At 37.3% G+C, this 19,846-nt stretch overlaps 1 protein-coding gene across 1 annotated transcript in view; it reads right to left on the reverse strand.

The window, feature by feature from the left end:
- Positions 1-19,846, reverse strand: part of LOC107549183 (contactin-associated protein-like 2) — a 57,826-nt gene that overhangs the window by 37,046 nt on the left and 934 nt on the right. Inside the window, exons 2-4 of the mRNA XM_016230174.1 lie at positions 15,877-16,058; positions 10,862-11,018; positions 7,351-7,478 (exon numbers count right to left, since the gene is read on the reverse strand). Of these exons, the coding sequence (XP_016085660.1) occupies positions 7,351-7,478; positions 10,862-11,018; positions 15,877-16,058 (467 nt within the window). The remainder of the gene's footprint in view (positions 1-7,350; positions 7,479-10,861; positions 11,019-15,876; positions 16,059-19,846) is intronic.

Genomic DNA, 19,846 nt, shown 5'->3' on the forward strand with positions numbered 1-19,846 from the left:
GGGTATGTAGCCTAGGCCTTTGGCCGTAGGGAATAATGTCACTGGCAGCCGTCTAACGTCCCAGGGGCAACTCCCATGGCAATATGGTAGAGTTGGTACTTAGTGCTCGCCATGGTTTCTGGCATGCACTCCCCTCAGCATGACGGCGTGGGTACACCGTTCCCAATAGCGACCCCTAGAAGACGCAGTTCGAAGTTCCCATGAAAGGGAACGCCTCAGGTTACTTATGTAACCATGGTTCCCTGAGTAGGGAATGAGACACTGCATCCTCTAGGTTTCTTGCCATGCTGCGGACGGAAGCTTCAGACGAAGAAGTGGATGATGTGTTCTCCTGGCGCCTATTTATACTATAGTCGCACCGGTAGTGATGTCATGGTTGTTGCCGGCCAACGTGTTGTTGTTTTTTTTTTTTCAATGTATGCTTCAGACACAGGTCACGACGAGGCATTCCCCATAGCGACCCCTAGAGGACGCAGTGTCTCGTTGCCTACTCAGGGAACCATGGATACATAAGTAACCTGAGACGTTTTATGGCCAGAAAGAAATATTTAGAACTTGTAAAAAATTTAGGGCTAGAAGTTTATTTTGGAATCTACTAATTAAGCATGGGAAAGAAAAGATACCATCTTTAACAGCTATCAAAAAATGGTAAAATATACCATATGTATACATATGTATAATGCCACCAACAAGACAGGCAGCGACACAAAGCTCTGGTCTGTCAGCTGGTACTGCTACAGCGTAATGCAGCAAAATCAGAAGTCTTTCCCATCAAAGCAAGCTCTCTGTGGTGAGCCCAAATCACAGTTTCACCCTGTGGACTGAGCCAGCAGTGAAGTGAGAGAAGGAATGAATGTGTTTTGCAGGTGTGAATGGTACCATGTGTTTCTGTAAAGAGGTTTTCAACAGCATCCAATGATGCCCTTTTGACAGGATCCTGGGACGTGTGAGGTCATTTTGGTCTAGAAAAATTTTCCAACCCAGTTGGTGAGGTGGTAAAGAAAGTTCTCATATAGACAGAAATTTAGAATGTCAAGATTTGTGCAAACTAAAACATGCCTATTGCAGATATTTTCAATGTGTTCTTGCACAATAAATTGACCTAAAACTGACCACAGAACATCAAAAATTTCATATTTTGATTATAAATTAATCATGTCTGACCAAGCAGCATGAAAATCAAGATTTGAAAAACTTTAAAGCCCTTATAAAACTCAGTGAGGCATAATCTCAGCAGCAGGATGTACAGTACAATGCTCAAATCCAGCTAAACCCCAGAATTCATTTTGCTGCTCATCTATTATTTGACAAGATATGTGGTGCTACCAGTCTACCAGAAGCCACCTTTACAATAGATGGCTGGATCAGATGTCATTAAAGTGTTTACTTGTGGCACAGTGATGAATTGAGTAGTGAACAGTGTCAGATTTTTCCACTCGCCTCATTACCTATGATAGTTAACCTTTGTCTGGGTCTAGGGCAGGCAGACAGCAAACAGTTGTAATCTAAATTACCCTGTGAGCTCATTAATGTGAATAACAATTGTTTGCACACAACTGCAAAAAAACTCCATGAACTTTGCGGTTTGATTGCCAAACTTTGGCAGTGCTAGAGAAACAAGCCCTCTTGGTTTACAGCAAATAATAGAAGTATTTTCTTTTATATTCTATTTTCTAAAGAGGAGATGAACCCCTGCTGATTACTACGGTGGCCGAAAAGTGCAGAACAAATCACAATTCTGAAAACAAAATAAACAAATTACAAATGCAAGTCTAAAAACAAAATAACAATTCAGAAAGCACAACAACAATTCAGAAAACATTATAACAAGTCAGAAAACACAATGACAAATTCGAAAACAAAATAACAAGTCAGAAAACACAACGACAAATCCGAAAACAAAATAACAAGTCAGAAAACACAACGACAAATCAGACAAACCGGAAAAGGTAGGTATAGTTTGAGAAAGCGCCATTGGATTTGTCATTGTGTTTTCTGACTTGTTATAATGTTTTCTGAATTGTTGTTGTGTTTTCTGAATTATTTTGTTTTTTAGACTTGCATTTGCATTTGTAATTTGTTCTTTTGTTTTCAGAATTGTGATTTGTTCTGCACTTCTCTACCACCGTAGATTGCATCCTATGAATGAAATGAACTTATTCTCATAAATAGCAAAGCTGTCATTTGTTATCATAAAAGTTGAAGTCAAATGTCATGTGTACTTCTGAGTTGTTAGCAAGCACCTACTGAAACTTTTCTGTGTCAACAGCTCTGAAGAGATGCTTTAAAATTGTGCAGCCCAGATGAGTACATTTCATCTGGAACATTCACAGTCTACAAATCATTTGTCATTCTAAATGCAAAATAAATAGGAATAGAAAAAAAAAGATTTAGGAAAGTAAATATTACATTAATTTAAAAAGCAGCTGACTGCTAGTCTGAGTCATAATTAATCTAATGGTAAAAAAATAAATAGAGGAGACAGGACCAGTTGTCAGAAGCAATACCTCTCAGTATTTCAATATTTTATAGATATATATCAAATAGGTAGTGAAGAGAGAGAGACTTATTCTTAAGGTCCGGGTCCCATTTTTTGTCTTTCATATCTCATTTAATGGAGAATATTAATGGAATTATTGCTGTCCAGCAAAATGGTTAGATATTTTTTCATGTTACTATTTACACGTTAACTTTGTAACAAAGTACTTTGTGTTTCATAATAGTTGTAATTTTTAAATTTTGCCTATACTATTTTTGAAAAGTCTTATATGCTGTCAGTCTCAAGGCTGCATTTATTTGGTCAAAAATAATAAATTGTGAAATGTTAATACAATTTATAATAACTGTTTTCTATTTTAATATATTTAAAAATGTTATTCCTGTGATGGAAATCTGATTTTTTAGCAGCCATTTTCAGTAGAATTTTCATCCAGACAACTAACCCGTCTCCCTTACCTCCTGTACAAAACCTGCAAACAACAGTCTTCGTTTTGTGATGTTAAGTAAAGGTAATTCAGGCTGATGCACAATAAGGACATGTTCACCTGCTACATGCAGATTTCATTTGTGTATACTTCCCGATAATGACATAAACGGCAGATTTCCTTCCAGCTGGAGACAAAAGAACCTTTTTATTATACATGTAATTCACTTTCAGTGTCCAATAGACCTGAGGCTCATGGTGATATTAATAGATTTCACAAGCATTGTAAAAGTGACATCACCCCAGAAAAGACTGAACGCATAGTGAAACACTACTTCCCGACTTCAACTGATCTAATGCAATCAGGTCAGGATACTTTCTGGGAATTTGGGCATATCACATCCCGACACACATCACATCCCGAATTAGTCCCTCATTTGTCTCCAGGTGCAAACCAGTCACAAATGCATGAGAAACGGCAAAGAGAGCAACACCACGGCCCAGTGATTCAGTAACTAAGCAACACTGAACATCCTCATTGCTAATAATAATTTACTGGTCGATCTAGTAGGAATCAATGCTATTTTTGATGAATCTTATTTTTTCTCCTACCTGCAGCTCTCCTGTTTGCATCACATCTGGTTAAATACTAAGCTAGCAAAGAGAGAGTTTGTGACTTCAGCTTATTCTTTTGGTATTTTTAAAAATGTCCTAAAAAGGGATCCTAACCCTTTAAACTGTGGCCATGCAAATATCATCCAATTTGTCCACAGTTGGAGCGTGGCCAAAGTATAGGACTTCAGTCTGACCCCAAATTTAGGTTTTAACTGCAGCTGGACCTTCCTATCAGCGATGTCGCTCACTTAGCTGTAGTTATTCATGAGTCGCATAATTCTATTGTGAACATAAGTCTTATCAATCAAACAGGAAAACTACTCAGATGTAAAATGTCTAATGCATCGTAATGAGACGTATTCAATATTTTTCATATATCATGGAATTGCCATCACATTGCGCCTGGCACACTAATTTATAATTTCTAGCAACTGCTTCGTTAGGCAGGGGTATCATATTCCTTTATTACTGACAGGTTATCTATCTCAATTAATTTGCAAAGCAGCCAGTGGTCTTAAGCCACAGCACATCATAGCCAGGCAAGATGCATCATTAAATCATCATTTTGTTTGTTATCTTTATTCCTTCTCTCGGTTATTAATGAGTATTAATTATGCAACCTGCCTGAAGATGATGGTGTATGTCATATGCCGTGGCACAGCAACGGAGATTAATTAATTTGAGTAAATGAGAAACCCATCTTCCTTTTTTTTGTAGCTTAGGCACAAACTAAACTACTCACTGAATCCAATGTTTCTCCAGAGAAAACATAATCTAAGAGTTTACAAACGCAAGTACAAAAATGACTGGACACACTTCTAATCACCACAGAATCTTTGAATTAATCTTGATTAGATTATACACAAATGGATGATATTATGATTTCTTCTTCAAAATATAACATATTCCAGACTAAAATTATATTTTTTGTTTGAACAGTCCGACATGCCAACTTATAGATTAGTTCAGTGGCGTCAGTTTGTGGCAAATTCTGTTTGGTGTCATAGTTGTACGGAAATTAAACACTTTGCCTTTATATGCCAGCTGCTTAGACTGAAGTGCATCTGTCTGCGAGACTACAAATTACTCCCACTACAAATTAACCATCTATGCCAACAACCCTCGCAAAGAAAGCATAATATAATATATGCACACCTAAAAGAACCTGCCAGATATCGCAAATACAACAAAAAAACTAGCCACTAACAATAGTCATTCTGATTATTAACTTAACTGTCAGAATAAATGTGCAAAAATTGTACCTTTAGGGGTATAACAGCTTGTCAATGGAGCAATACCCTCAAAGGGACACATTTGTAGTAATATGTACTCTTATGGTACTAATATGAATGTTTTTATATATGCTTTTTTAAGTCTCTTATGCTCATCATCGCTGCATTTATTTGGTCAAAAATACAATAAAACCAGTAATATTATGAAATATTATTACAATTTAAATAACGGTTTTCTATTTTTAATATTTTTCAAAATGTAATTTATTCCCGTGATGGCAAAGCTGAATTATCAGCAGCCATTACTCCAGTCTTCAGTGTCACGTGATCCTTTGGAAATCAAACTAATATGCTGATTTGCTGCTCAAGAAACATTTCTTATAATTATCAATGTTGGAATCAGCACAACTGCTTTCAACATTGAAAATTTTTGTAGAAACTGTGATACACTAAGTTAAAACACTTTAACTTTGGCAGCATTACAAATAATACACTTCAAACCACGCTCACTAAAGAGTGCTCACTTAAAATAACAATTCTGTAGTGGATGTGGTTTGTATTCTTATAGGGCTCTTCAAATATTCAACAATATATAGACATATACAGAGGTCCCTTTGAAACAAGCAAACATTTTCAGTGAAAAAGTATCTGAAATTATCTCAAGTTTGATTTCTGAACCAAATGGGACTGGACTCTGTTATAAAGCAGCACTGGTTTCTCATATTATTTTCACATTAAGGCTCCTAACCACATTGGCATTCAGCCTGTGCATCCAATTACCTAATTTTGAGACTTCGCAGTAAATAAATAATGAGTACAAAAATAAACAAGTCTTTAGGGGATTGCTGGACCCATGCAATTTGCAGTCTTGAGCAGAAACCCAACAGCGGTGAGACAACCATTACACTGTGCAGCATAAATGCAAGCCCAGAGGGGCCTCATGGGTGAAGTGCAGACTGTCCAGAGGCCTATAACTTTCTTCTTGTGCACATGCAGGTGGCTAAGAACAACATTTATATGCAGCATTACCATAGTGAGGCTGGCTTTCTGCATTAATGCACTACTACTCTGCTCCCTTCCTACCAAGGCCCTGAATATTTGAAGAAATGAATAAATAATAGCCTCAGACTCAGACTCAGCCCTGTGTGGTGGGCACTCGCCATGATTTGTGGGACCCCCTGATGAGCAATGATTATGTTTCCCTACCAGGAGGTGCAGTATTTTCTAAGTGGCTCCATGCAGTTTGCGGCTGCTGATTGGCACAGATAACTGTGCAACTGAAATAAAAGACATGGGAAAAATGGTTATTTAGCAGAGAATTTAATCTGATTATTTTCAGTACCCTTATTACCGACACTGCTTTCCTGGTGTCATTTGGGCATAAATGCCTTGGTCAAGGGCACAAAAGGGATCTCAATAATTCCAGTTTGCTAAGGCTAAGCAGACAAATTTGAGATGTACTGACAATCTCTGATCATGTACTGTAACGGCTTATATATCCAACTATATATATATATTTTTAATTTTCTTAATGCCAATTTCCCTCTATGGATAATTCATATAAATGTCCATACTGTATGTTCCTAAAGTATATGTCCAGTAGTTGGAAGAACCTGATGAAAACATAGTATTACATGGCCTAAATTACAAGAGAACTGAATAATAGGACAAATATCTTCCAGTCACAGGTGTGTGGGAACAAAAGGAAAAAAGGAAGAAAAAACAGCAGTTGACGTTCTTGTCTTACAGGTGAGTGTAATCGAATGCACCTGATCTAAGTAATAAGCCAGATGCAATTAACAGGAATAATGAGGCATAAAAATGCATCATTTCACATGGTGATGATGGTGGGGGATGGCTCTGTATTTTACCCTTGGGTTCTCAGTTTCGCTCTGGTGAAACTTGGGCATTTATAATTGCATCTGGCTCACAAAAAAAAAACGAAAATATATATATATTTTTTTAATGCACTGTCTCATTCGCCTACCTCACAATTGCTCAGAGAGAAAAAACTGATCATTTTTATGAAGATATGGCAAGCTGGCTGTTGACACCAATTTATAAAAATGAGTGGCAGGGGGCCTCTGTGGGATGAATGATGATTGAAAAGCTCATCATCAAAGCAACTTTGGGACGGTTACGCTGGAGACATCAGTGCCCCTTTCCTCGTCCTCTTTCAGAGTGCTGCAGACAATGGGCTGACCTTGAAAAATGCTAAACATCTATTTAAAGAAGATGCCATTAAAACAAATCCTTTGGCAATACAGATTATTACAACATATTTCAAGAGCGGAAGGTTTTTAATTGCAAGGCCACCATGTGAAGACATAAAAGATTCATAGCCTTGTACACAGTAACTACCAGACGAAGAAAGCTGCTTTCATAAATCGCAAAGGACAAAAAAACAGCAGTGCTTGCTCAGAATAATATGCAAACAACACTGAACTGTTTACTTAATTTAATAAAGCATTAAAACCACATAATTAGTTGTCTATGTTCAGTCATTTGTTTATTAATCCACAAGCTGTATTCTTGTGAGCCGAAGCTGGATATTATTTAAGGAGAAAGAAATAGACTCACGGTCTCCATAGCAACGGAGAGGTCCCACGGTCAGCTTGGCCTCTGAGCCGGGTCGATTTGTGTCCCCAACAGCCACTTGGCTGACCGGTAAGTGGTCTTTATATACCAGAATCCCGGAATCGTCCCTCCTACCAAAAAGTATAATTCATAATAAATTATGATGAAAAAAAGAAACATCTTATTTTCATTTTTTTCTGCATCGTATCTGAATCTTAACTGAATCTTAACTCTCCTTGTTGACAAGATCTAATAAACTCATTAAAGCTTTAATATGCAAAATGTTTGTTTTCTCTCAAAAGCAGCCCTCTGACACTGATGACTGGCTGTTTAATTACAGTAATACAATTTGTTTAATCAGTGGAAACACTCACTGCACCTATTTTGCAAAATTAGTAAACATTAGTGAACACACACATACATAAACTTCACAGGTACAAGCACTATGTCTGCATTACTTTAATGCCACCATCTATCACGGTGCCAATGCAACCGCAAAAGTCATTTAAAAAACAATTATGTATCGCAAACCTGTAGAGGAAAAAAAAACACCATCAACAATGTGGTTGGGAATGAAACATGCTGCTTTGAAATCCAATGTCCTAATTTGTATCCATTATGCATGGTGGTTCAGTTTGCTTGGGGTTTATGACAAGTGGCGAGTGCATCGCAATAACCCACTGTCCATCTGTGCATGGGCCATTAACACATATTACTGTGTGTTCAGCTAAACCAGCAACAGAAGCAGCAAAATTCTCTCTTTCCAACAGTCTAGCTGTATAAATATTCACAAAATGTATCAAAAACATGATGATGATGAAGAAATCCATCAGGAAAACACAAATAAGATACAGCTCACTGACTGAGGCTATGTGTACCTTAAGAATATAGTATTAAAAGATAATTTCCAAGCTCTTAGCATAATGAAATCTGCACAAACAAACACAATGTACATTATACAAACACATACACACAGTTACCCAGGGGCACATAAAGTCTGTTTGGTTATAACTTTCTACCAATCCATCCAATACACTTCCTGTGGAGCGCCAATGCTTACAAATGCCTGATAGTCTATAGCTGTTCCAAAACCACACAGAATGTGTTTCTGCATTTAAAAATGCAAGACGCAGGAGTGTCGAACCATGGTTTTAGATTGCAGTGTCATGTGAGAGATGCTGCAAACAGGAGTGCATTGGTGAAACACATTTGTCTAGAGCATGTTTACATACAAAAACAACAGAAAAGAAGTGTAGTGGAATGCAAAAACACATTCAGTGTAAATGGCCCCTAAAACGGCAACCTCTCATGGATCCTTATAAGTGAGTGATTTTAAATGCTCTACATACTGTAGGTAGCAACTCCACAAGCCACAGAAATAGTGCTTGGCACAAGAGAACACAACACAACAACAGACTGACATTAACATGTTGCTAATTTAATGGTGTAATACTCTGATATGCATAAAAATGTACAGGACAAGCAAACACTGGGCAGAACAATTTTTAATTACACTGAACTATTTTTTCCAAAACTTTTCAGCATGAATGATTCAGTACTACATGTGAGCACTAATGGATTAACTGGTTAGCATGGTCTAGTTAATTCCTGCACTAATGTACGGTAACACTTTATTTCGATAGTCCACTTTAGACATTCTATTAACAGCAAGTAACTTTGCAACTACATGTCAACTAGCAGTTAGTAGAGTATTAGTAGACTGTCTGCTTAATATCTTCTAACACTTTCTTTGTCAACTTATTCTACTAACCCTAAACCTACCCTAACGGTCTACTCTGAGAGTTAGTAGACATGTAGTTGCAAATGAATGAGAATTAGTTGACATATAGTTGACATGTAGTTACAAAGTTACTTATAGTCAGTAGAATGTCTAAAGTGGACTATCGAAATAAAGTGTAACCTAATGTACAGATAATACAGATAGATAGATTACTATGATAGTATTTTTTAAAATTTTGAGCAAGATTTTTTGTATTAAGTTTTCATTTTTAGTAATTAGTATGTGGTTTTGTCATTTTCTATAGCTTTAATCCATTTTTATTTCAGTTTTTGTTTTAGTAATTTTAGTACTTCAATGTCAGCTTATTTCTGTTAGTTGCCAAGTTTTAAAATGAATATTTATTTAATAAATTACCGAAAAAGTTTCAGTTAAAGGGGCTGTTTAATGCCATTTCATGCATTCTGAGTTATTTACACTGCTAAAGAGTTGGATTCTCATGCTAAACATGACCAAAGTAAAAAAACAACAACGAGTTGGACGTATAACAGAGTAGTCCTGTGCCAAAGGCCCTCCTTAAGGGTTCGTATAAGTTTCGGAATTTTTTTTTTTTTGAGTAAGGCCCTGTATGACGTCAATAATTACTCTATAGGTACTCAAGATTAACATGAGATTAGTTTTAAAATTAATATTTATTTAATAAATTACCGAAAAAGTTTCAGTTAAAGGGGCTGTTTAATGCCATTTCATGCATTCTGAGTTATTTACACTGCTAAAGAGTTGGATTCTCATGCTAAACATGACCAAAGTAAAAAAACAACAACGAGTTGGACGTATAACAGAGTAGTCCTGTGCCAAAGGCACTCCTTAAGGGTTCGTATAAGTTTCGGAATTTTTTTTTTTTTGAGTAAGGCCCTGTATGACGTCAATAATTACTCTATAGGTACTCAAGATTAACATGAGATTGGCAGAAACTGTGTGTGTTATGTCCGCTTTAACCACAAAGGTTACAACTGTAGTGCGGGGTCTTTGCGCATTCTTGTGGTGCCATCAGCCAATCAGTTTTGTCGTGATGTTATTATGTTGCAGATGCACAGTCTTTAGTTATATCTGACATATATTGTACTGCTCAGGTGATTGGCTCAAAATACAACTGTGCTCAGATCTAAGGCACTATGGTAATGGTAATACTAAGACTTTGTCTCTTCTTCTCTTTGCAAATGTAAGATTGAGTTTGTTGTATTAAGGTGGATTGTTTATCTCTCTGTTCTTTAACAGCTGACTGGCATTAACAACTACCATATAAAGACCCATTAGAACGGATGTAAATTAATGCGTCTCAAAGCAATACATACGCATATGCATTACAGACAATTCTATCAGGGTGTCTGATGAATGACCTTGTTCCTCTCCTTTGCAATATCTCCCACAGCTCTCTTTAGTAATAAAGCCACCAAACACACAGAGCTTTTGTTGATGGAAATATCAGGGTTCGGCTCTACTTAAACTTCTTTATCAGCACAATCTGTTTGTCATTTGCACAAATGCTGAGGTCGAGACAACTGCGTCACGAAGCAGACACGTTATTTAATGAATACACAGAGACAATAAAGAAGATGGGAACATGACATACTTGTCTCTCTTAAGTTTGATAGGTGGGCAGAGAAGGTCAGTAAAATAGCAAATAGCAACTTAGTCCACAGCTCATAATTAGCTACGGGCTTTGTTGATTGCCATGGAAACAGCATATTGCTACTCAGATAATGTGTGGCTTACCACTGCTTCTGGTCGGCGTCACAGTTGCAGTAGTATTTGGAGTCGGTGCAGTTGCGCTCAATACCACATGCACATTTCTGAATGCCCGGCACAGAGCCGCCCCAGTAAAAGTGCTTCTCGTTACCGCGGCCGACCCACCACGTGTAAGGCGTCCCATCTGCAGACACATAAGAGAGCAAAAACACACCATTTATAGTCCTTATGTATTCATTTTAACATATACATATACATATAACTATTAAATATTATGTGAAACATAATATGTTAACGAGAATTCCATCCATCGATTCCAAATGAATTCCAAGAAATCTTTGTCCATGGATGACTCTTAACATTCCACTATAACTGCATGTAAGAAAGACTGCAGATTATTCGAATACTTACATAAATAAATAAATAAACAAACAAATAATACTATGAACGCTTTTAGAACCAGCACAACAAGCACAGAATTAAATCAGTTTAAATATGCAAAGATTTTCAGTTTCAAAGTCAAGTAAAGGATGTAAACACGGTCAAGCAAGCTTTTTGAGTCAAGGACATTCTTCTTTAAATAGATCTATTTTGTTTTAAAAGGCTGCTATATGCATAAATAGCACACACCAAAAATACAACCATCCTTTTCCCAAATCTACCACATTTACATTACATATTCACACATGCATTTGGCAGATGCTTTTATCCAATGATAAAAAGTTTAGAACTGAAAAGTTATTTTTCATACCATTTCATGCATTCCATGGGAATCGAACCCATGACCTTGCCATCGTTAGCGCCATGCTCTACTATTTGAACACCACCATAGCTACAGAATCTACCACAGGACTGAATCTCTGAACAGCTGCTTATAACATGCAGACAACAGTAATTACAGTGCTTGAGATTTGAAGAGTACTTTACGGTCTAGCCCACAGATATGAGTACTAATTCCCTCTGTGTGTAAAGACACAACACGCTCAAAAGGATTAACACTTGGCTCTTTGGGAGCATGCATGGAGCTCTAGGGGCTGCTGGACTGCCATTCTCAACGGCTGATGTGCGTGCAAATGCCCACATCTGCATGCAAAGAAGGAAGCAAGACAATCCATGCATAGTGTAGAGAGCTGGCAAGTGCACTGGAGGCATACACACAAACAAGCTTGTGACTACAGCACACACTGTACACACACACACACACACACACACACACGCATGCGTACACTCACGTAGGCTGATACCAAACCACACAAGCACATGCTGTCTCTCATGGCAAAACAAGTTTCCACAATTTACTACATTAACCTGCAGAGAAATGAATTGCAGATGGATGCTGCAACTGTTTGAAAATCATTGGAACGTCACAATTATTGAGTTGAAAGATTTCAACAGATGACACACTGTTGGCTGCTGTAGTCATATATGCAAGAGCCTAATTACTTAAAACAAGCTTGATTCCGCAAGGCAGCTCCAGGAGAAATACGTATAAAATGTGCTGTGTGATAGAGCTCTGTGCAAATGTTTGATGTGTGACTACATCTCCAGCTTTACATTAAAATTACAAAAAAATGTGCTTTGCTGTGGCGGAGTAAATCTCGTCAACGAAATATTGATGAAAATCTTTGTTGAGAAAGGGTTATGGATTTCACAAAACGGAAAGAGATATCATAATATTTAAAATTTAATTTATTCCAACTAAAACACACTGTTGATAAAAATATGAAGAGAAAGGGATATTAACAAACAATACAAGTACAATACAATACAGAAATATATTGTATAATAACAAATAAAAAATATAAATAAAGAGCATTAAACAAGCTCTAAAACAGAAAGTTTATAACATCCTCTAAAACGGCAACTTCTGAAAAGTTTACTCATATTTATTCAATATATACTAAATAATATATGCTATTACTTCAGACTCATATTGTATCTTGTTTCTGCTGTTAAATTTTTAATACTATGTCCGGAACACCTCAAAAATGAAAATCTGGTCAAAGTTTGGTCTTTTTGACAGTTTGACATCTTTTCATTGACCGAGATAATTTTTTATTGGCACGAATCATATGCCATTTCATTATAAATTATTATATATGACAAACAGAAATATTTAAAAAATGTAATTAAATATAAGTATACATTTGAATTTAAAGGACATTTATTGTAAGACAAAAAAAATTGAGAAATAAATTACAGAAAATTACTGAAAACAACATTTGACGACAAAGGGTTTTTGGTTTTTATAAAGCAAAAAAGGACACATGATGATATTTGAATAATTCCAATTAAAGTGTACAAGATATTAATAAAAAATAAATTGACAGAATTCATTCAGAATGTGTTCAAATAAATAGCAAAATAATAGTAAAAAAAAGCATTAAACAGGCTCAAATAAAAAAAAAACTTAATTTTGTTGACAAAAATGGTAATTTCACTCTAAATTAATATCTATTGCATGAAGAAATACTTAAAAACTTAACAGCCATTTTTGGACAACAAAAACTAAAAATTACTAAAAATAAATAAATAAATACTTAAGTGTGTGATAAATTTATGCTACTGATTTACCCCTCATCCCACAGATTTCAACGAAACAATCCCAAAAAGAGCAAACAATAAAATGTATCCACAGTTTGAGCAGACAGTCCCATCAGCTCAAGGATTTTCTTCTCCACCACACTTAATTAGTAGCAAAGACTCCTGCTATTCCACTATGGAGCCGGGAATAAAGACCCACACATTTCAGCCTCAGCCTACAGGGCTGACAGATAAAGGAGGGACCCGCACATGGCCACTGCAGGCAGGAAGCCAACCTTTCCGAGTGACTGAAGAGATGCCAAGCAGCAACCAGACAAAGAGAACGAGTATGAATGACAACGAAAATGAACAAACAACAGAAGAAAAAAAAAACATCATTGCGGTGATGGACAGACATTATGACAGATGGCGAGTGGTCTCTGACACACACCATACAGCTGGTACTCGTGAAATGCTGTTGAACCAGGAACGCTGGGATGAATGCAGGTGCATAAAAAACATGGCCAAAAGACACACGTGTGCATGCCTCACCTGGCCTTCCGGGGGTCTGTGGTGATTTTCAGTATGAAGTCTACGCCTCATTAAACTCTAGGGCCAAAAGAGTTTGCTCCACTAGTGATATCTGCATGGACTGATTCCTGTTTCCCTCACCTCAGCTCACACAAGGCTCGATCAATCACTCCATTCACTCTTGGCTGGAAACACAGCTGCCGGGCCAGGCTAATTTAACAGGGAAATGGAGCTCTTTTTGTGCTCCTGCTGGATTCTGAAACTGAGTTGATCATCCAAACCCAATGATCGTTAAACAGGTGTAAACAAGATTGGCAACTCCAGACTCTCAGGAAAGGCTACAAGCTCAGTAACTATAAATATTTCAGTCCAATTATAAAGGTTGTAGTGAATCAGCTCATGGGGAAATATGAATAATTAATCATAACTAGTTATAATTTGCTCACATTTTCATCTTCTCAGAACCAGACCACCGACTCGGGGTGGGTCCCTAGTGTGGGGCTTTTAATGTCTCGGAAGATACCCGCCTCTCAAAATGGGCTTGTCCAATGAGAAAGGCTGACGTCCCAAGTGGGAGTTTTGAGATACTGGGGGAGGTTTTATGACCCTTTGTGAGAAAAATTTGATTGGTCCAAACGCTACAAGGTTAACGTCCAATTACATTAATGTCACAAAATAAATATGTTATATATATATAAAAACGCCAATCAGAATAAAAAATTCAGACTGATCATGACATAAATATATTTATTTTTCGAGCAAATGATGAATCGATTTGGGTCGGTAAGACTTTTTTTTACAGTGAAAGCAGTAATATTGTGAAACACTATTACAATTTAAAATAAAACTTTTCCATTGTAATATATTTTAAAATGTTATTTATTTCGGTCTTAAGTGTCACATGATCTGAGAAAATGCTGATTTGGAGCTCAAGAATAATTTCTTATTGCCATTGTTGAAAGCAGTTGTGAAGCTTAACATTTTTGTTGAAACTATATATATATATGTATATATATATATATATATATATATATACATATATACATACAGTATATATATAAGCATTCCTTCAAAAAGGCATTCTTTTATTTATTTAAAAAAAAATCTTACTGATCCCAAATTTTTAAACAGTTGTTTTGCAGGTTAAATTGTGAAAATTTACTCCACATAGTGTGTCAACATACCCTGTCAAACATCACCCTTTTCCTGGGCAGCAACAATGAAAATATTTAATAGTTATTTTTGTAGCCAAGACTTTATGCTATCTGTTTATGCTGAAATTGACTTTCAAAAACCAACTAACCCTGAGAAAATATTTATTGGATTAAAAAGTGTGAAAACTAGTCCCTATACAGCACCTCCTATATGGGTGTACAGTCTATGTTTGATATTCATCTTGATCAAACCCCAGCGTGAATATCCCATTTCACTTTCTCTGTAACAATAAGTTGAAGGTTAATTTGATTTTTGAAACAAAAGAAAGCAAGGAAAAAGAAACTCACCAACAACAACATCTGTTTAGGGAAAACACTAAAAGAATTGGTTTCGTTTGCTAGATTCGTACTGTATTTGCATGCGTATGGCCCAATGAGCCAGATGTGCCTTGAGAGCCATTTTATAAATGAAACTTCAAATTATATTTCAGCGCCAACATTTCCAGCACTTTCCCTCTCTCTCTTTCTTTCTTTTTTTTCACTCCCCCCCCAAACAACAGAATCCTGGCACAAATATTTCAATCCCTCCCAGAAAAATCGATCGGCAAGACACAAATCTCATTTCCATCGTATCTAGTTCTTCTTGCCTGGGACCCACATTACGCCATCCATTTCGAATTTGCAGCTCTCTGTCACTTCAAAGGACACGTCCCTCCATCTTTATCAGTCCTGTCTCCTCTAAGGTCCCCTCGTGCCTCGTCCCATTTTATCTAAGTGATGTAAAAAAGAGTGACGTCTTTCTTCCACTCTTTCATGTGAGAAGGAAAGCCCTACCACCACACGTAAATGCTGGGATCTTGGCTCGACACATCAGAACCTTGATTGACAGCTTCATTTTCCTGTCAGGAGGATCACAGTGGCGAGAGCCAGCTCTTCTGAGCCAGAACGGCTGTTCAAGTCGCTGTCCATCGCGAAACGCCTGTCTGCCTTTTCCCGCAGTCCTCCCGGGGAAAAGTCTGATACGATAGCCAGGAAGAAGAGCTCATCAGACCAACCTAAGTTGGGAGAGCACTGCTTTCCTCCTGGAAAAAAAGGCAGCCCCCACATTGAAACCTGGCACTGATCAAAAATTAATCTCATCATCAGTCTGGCTGAGGAGCTTCTCTCTGGAGGACATGGACAGCTCTTTTCACAAGTTGGGGAGATTACTGTTGCATAATGATTCGCTGACAGTACAACCCACTGTGTAGAATGAACACCAGTGGGAGCCTGGTATTGATCGACACTCTCTCTTTCCTTAAACAGAGAACGGCTTGATAAATGGGCCTTATCGAGCTCATCTGTTACGGTAGGTACGAGGAGACACACGCTGATGGATGCTTTTCAATGAAATGTAGAGGAATTAGTAGAGAACAGACTGAAATGCTTGTGTCTCTGGTGACTAAATGTGCACAAAACATCATCATAATGTGTGCAGGGTGATACTGACAAAAACCATCTTGAGATGGCGAGGGATGTGGCCTAGTGGGTTGCACAGTTCCAGTGGGGAAACATCTGTCCCAAGTTTCATCTTGATTCAATCCCTCACTCTTCTAAACGTAGATTCATGTTCAGTCTTTAATATGAAGGATAAAACAATAAAAATGACACAGTGAACAGGTAAACTCTAACTAAAATTCCATTATTACAGGGATAGTTCACCCAAAAATGAAAATTCTGTCATCATTTACTCACCCTCATGTCGTTCCAAACTTGTATGACTTACTTTCTTCTGTGAAAAGTCAATGGACCTTTTCACATTTCTGGGGTTCTCAGAAGCGAAAATGGTCATAGTTGGGTAATTTTCTATAGTGCGGAACAGAAACTACATCAAATATAATTTTTGCATTCTCATTTGTTCCAATAGCAAAACAAAAAATCCACAATAGCCTTTTTATGACTTTCAAAAAGAGAAAAAAAAAAAATCATAAGATTGATTATGCTGGGGAAAAAAAAGAGAACGACTGAAGAGCAGCAGCATTAACTGCAATAAAAAAAAATGTAAATGTAAAAACTTTACTAGATTTGTGATGTTAATAACTGTGGAAAGAAACGCATCATCACAGTCCATGGGCTCCATTCGGGCTGTTTTCGACCCCAATGACTTTCATTGTATGGACTCAAAATATCTATTTTTCCATAGAAAACAGACAGTAATACAGGTTTGGAACAACATAAGGGTCAGTAAATGATGACAGAATTTTCAATTTTGGGTTGATAATGTAAGGATGGTTTCCCTACGGTAGTTCAGGCTGTAGGATTGCCGAATGACTAAAGAAACGTTATCAGCACGATGGTATAAAACTGTACATTTCTAGGCTATTACCAACCACTGCCACTTATACCAACGACGGAAATAAGCGCAGTTAGAATAGCTAAATATGTGGGAGAGCGTTGCTATTGAGTGACTATTGTATTGCAATAGGTAGCACTTTAATATTAACCTTGAATCAAGACTAGTTAGCACATAATTAATAATTGAAATGGTTTAATAACAATATTTTGTTACGGTTACACTTGAATTGGTTACAAAATAGACGAAGGATGGTAAAGCATAGTTAATTGTACCCAACATGTAAAATATTACCCGAGAGAAAGAAAAAGAGGAAGAGAGGGCAGAGACCCAAGAAGAGCTCCAACAAAGAAAAGAGGCAGCAAAGAAAAGAGACAGCGCAACAGTTACAGTCCTCTTTTATCCCTTCCTTGACCATGTGACTAAAACCAAATGTGAGACATTCAAACTGACCAATCAGCAGATTACAACTTCACCCACTGGGCAAAAGGTGTGACAATTAGCAGACCCCCGATGTACACACATATTGGCCAACAGGCCTTGATCGATATCAGCACTTCTGTGCCTTCAGGAATGCCAAATGGCCCTTTTGTTACTGAAGATAGGTTTGGGACAGGAAAGCAGAAGTCTTTGATAATTTTTGACCTTCCAATAATAACAATAATAACAATAATCATCCATTCTCAGAAAGTAATTTAGGTATCAGTTAGCATGTGATTTGCTATCATTTGTAAGACTTCAATATTGCAAAGCACATTTCTGCCAGATATTCCTCAGTCTCCCCTGTTTGTTCCCAGCCTGCCCTGAGGTCTTTCTCTCCCTTCTCACCTTTATCACAGGAGTGAGATGCTGTTCTGTCAGACAAAACTCCCTTAACAATATCTCTATTGATCCACCTGGCAATCTGACGCCATTTCGATTTGACTTCATCCGGCTTTAAAGCGAGACCAGAGAGTGATTTACACTCTAGCAGTTTGCACTAGCCGAGCCTCTCTCACTTCTCAGTCTAAATGAGGTAATTGAACATCCAGAGACAGGTAATGCAGAAGATATGGCATCATTAGCTTCCTTGTTTCCCTCCAAATAACACAAAATATCCAGCCATCTCCAGTAGTCATTAAAAAAATCCTCCGGGCTGATACGGCAGGCAAGAGATAACAGGCCAAAACATGTTTCACGACTGCCAAGCAGGGGTGAGAAGGGTCACTGATCCAAACTCTACAATCATGTGCTGTGTAAATTTAGAGAAGTTTAGAGAGGTGAAGATACGGTGCTCATTTACGCATGTTTCTTCAACTATGGGAACTTTTTAAAAGACTTCAAACTAGTTTATCTGTCTGCTGACAATGTCCAATAGTGGAAAAATATCTCAAATGATGTATTGTATTTAACAGCATTTTGTGCTGGCACAATAACATTTAAAAAAAATTTTGAACAGTGAACAATTCTCATTTGTCTTGCTAACGCTATTTTCATAACATTGTATGTATACTAAATACAGTAAATTAAATATTTACACACTTTTTGCATAATTTGACAAAATTACAGTTAAATTGGAAACAGTGCTGTCTTCTTGGTAAACAAGTACACTAACCTTTGAAAAAAGTGCATTGGGGCAAAATTGCTTAGTAAGATGAAAATGCTACCATAATTGAGTAATATTTGAAGACATAACTACTGTTCAAAAGATTTGGGTCGGTACAGTTTTTAAAATAAGCCTCATGCGGTTTTAAAGGCTGCATTTATTTGATTAAATATACAGTAAAACAATTATTGTGAAACATTATTGAAATTCAAAATATATTTTTTAAATTTCTTTCTATGATGGCAAAGCTGAATTTTTAGCAGTCATTACTCCATTCTTCAGTGTCACATGATCCATACTGCTGTAACACCAAGTCAGCAGAGGGAGCCCTCGCCCGAGTATTGACTGTTAGCACTCTCTCTGCTTTCTCTGCAACCACTTCCTGTTTAGTGGCCATATTAACCTGGCCACCACATGACTACTTTGTGAAGTATTGCCAGTTTATCCTGCCTTACCAATCGTTTGTATCTCTGCCTTCTTACCACGTGTATGACCTGGACAGATTCTCCAAGTCTTGCCGCCTCATTCCCCTCAAAGGTCTGCCAACAGCCACGGAAACAGCTCAAACTCTATTTCACCAGGTGTTTCGAATTTATGGCTTACCCGAAGACATCGTCTCGGATCGAGGGACTCAATTCACCTCTCAGGTGTGGAAAGCTTTCTGCCGACAATTGGACACCAATGTGAATCTGACATCAGGCTATCACCCACAGTCAAACGGTCAAGTCGAGAGACTCAATCAGGAGATTGGTAGATATCTGAGAACCTACTGCAGCCGGAAACAGAATCGGTAGGCAGAATTCTTGCCATGGGTGGAATATGGCCAAAACTCTTTAACCCATGCCTCTACAGGACTCACCCCATTCCAATGTGTATTAGGATATCAA

This window comes from Sinocyclocheilus grahami, unplaced genomic scaffold, assembly GCF_001515645.1.
Source record: "Sinocyclocheilus grahami isolate Dianchi unplaced genomic scaffold, SAMN03320097.WGS_v1.1 scaffold365.1, whole genome shotgun sequence".
NCBI lineage: Eukaryota > Metazoa > Chordata > Actinopteri > Cypriniformes > Cyprinidae > Sinocyclocheilus > Sinocyclocheilus grahami.